This window comes from Cyphomyrmex costatus, unplaced genomic scaffold, assembly GCF_001594065.2.
Source record: "Cyphomyrmex costatus isolate MS0001 unplaced genomic scaffold, Ccosl1.0 scaffold803, whole genome shotgun sequence".
Taxonomy (NCBI): Eukaryota; Metazoa; Arthropoda; class Insecta; order Hymenoptera; family Formicidae; genus Cyphomyrmex; species Cyphomyrmex costatus.
Window position 1 is genome coordinate 38,109 of NW_017280379.1, and position 1,344 is coordinate 39,452.

Below are 1,344 nucleotides of genomic sequence, written 5' to 3' on the forward strand. Positions count from 1 at the left end.
ACCCCACGCTACTTTCTAGAGTGCTCTTACGAGTACATGTCCGTGATTAGTCACTGTCGATTAGTCATCGTCGTCCTCGGTACTCATTCCTGAAGGGACTTGATACCACTCGGAGTCAGAGCTGTCATTGTTATCTCCGTTTTCTACCCACCAAGCCTCTGTCTCCTCCTCTGTTTCGTCCAGAATCGTGTCCTGTCTGTCATCGTCCTGACTAGGGGCAGGGACTCCCTGCCTGGCTCTCCCCGCCTCCTCCTTCACCTTCATGATCTTTTCAGCGAATGCAAAGATCGCGTCTTTCCTCTTCTTACTTAGAAGGGCCCGGATTATGCTAGGATAGGACAAATCATTCCCGATTGTTCTACGTAGCTCCTTTCTTTCCGTATCCCAGGCTGGGCATTCTTCGATGGTGTACATTGCCGTATCCAAGTTGGACGGACAATGCCAGCATTTACTCGTGCTCTCCTTTTTTATCCGACGTAAAAATTGCCCAAAGCATCCATGCCCTGATAGTAGTTGGGTGAGATGATACGACAATCCCATCTTCCGGACTGTCCACTCTCTAAGATAGGGGGCTAATCACCAGCCCCACTTCGCCACCCATCCGTAGTTTCGCGTCCATTCCTCCCATTTGAGGAACATCCTGTTCCTTGCGTTATTTCGAATCAAGGTTATTGCCTGCGGAGGTAGATCTCTCACTCCACCAGCTCTAGCGTCCTTCAGCTCTTCGTATACTTCCGTATACATATCCCCTTTGAGGTGGAGGGGGGTCATTCCCGCGAGCATCGATGCCGTGGAGTGACCAATTGTGCGATATCCTCGGATGGTCCTGCATGCGATTTTCCTTTGAACTTGGTTAAGGCTACCTTGAATCTTCCTACTTCGCATAACCTTGTCCGTCCAGATCGGAGCTGCGTATAAAGCGATGGAGTCCACAACCGATGCGTGCAGACGTCGAACCATATTATTCGGTCTCCCGATATTTGGGAGAATTCTTGAAAGCTTGGCAGCTGTATTTCTAAGTTTGTCGCCTGTCACTTCAAAATGACGTTTAAACGTCCAGCGACTATCCGTCATAACGCCTAGATACTTTAGGCTTTCCTAATCCGGAATCTCTGCGTCTTCTACTCTCACAACGGTATTTGCGGAAGGTCTACGGGCTCTATCTCCTCTGAAACAGATTGCCTCCGATTTAGAGGCAGAAATCGTAAGGCCCATATCCTTAATTCTTTGTGACACCTCTGCCACCGCCTCGTTGGCGTTTAGTAGTGCGTCTTTCCAGGAGTCTCCACCAGCTAAGACAAAGGTATCGTCCGCATACGACACTATCTTACAATCCTGCGGCAG

General features: G+C 49.5%; 1 protein-coding gene across 1 annotated transcript; it reads right to left on the reverse strand.

Annotated features, from left to right (window-relative positions):
* Positions 1 to 576: 576 nt before the first annotated feature.
* LOC108781384 (uncharacterized) lies at positions 577 to 1,074 on the reverse strand. Its single transcript, XM_018549336.1, has one exon. The coding sequence runs from the start codon at positions 1,072 to 1,074 to the stop codon at positions 577 to 579; it is 498 nt and encodes a 165-aa protein (XP_018404838.1).
* Between the last annotated feature and the right edge of the window lie 270 nt (positions 1,075 to 1,344).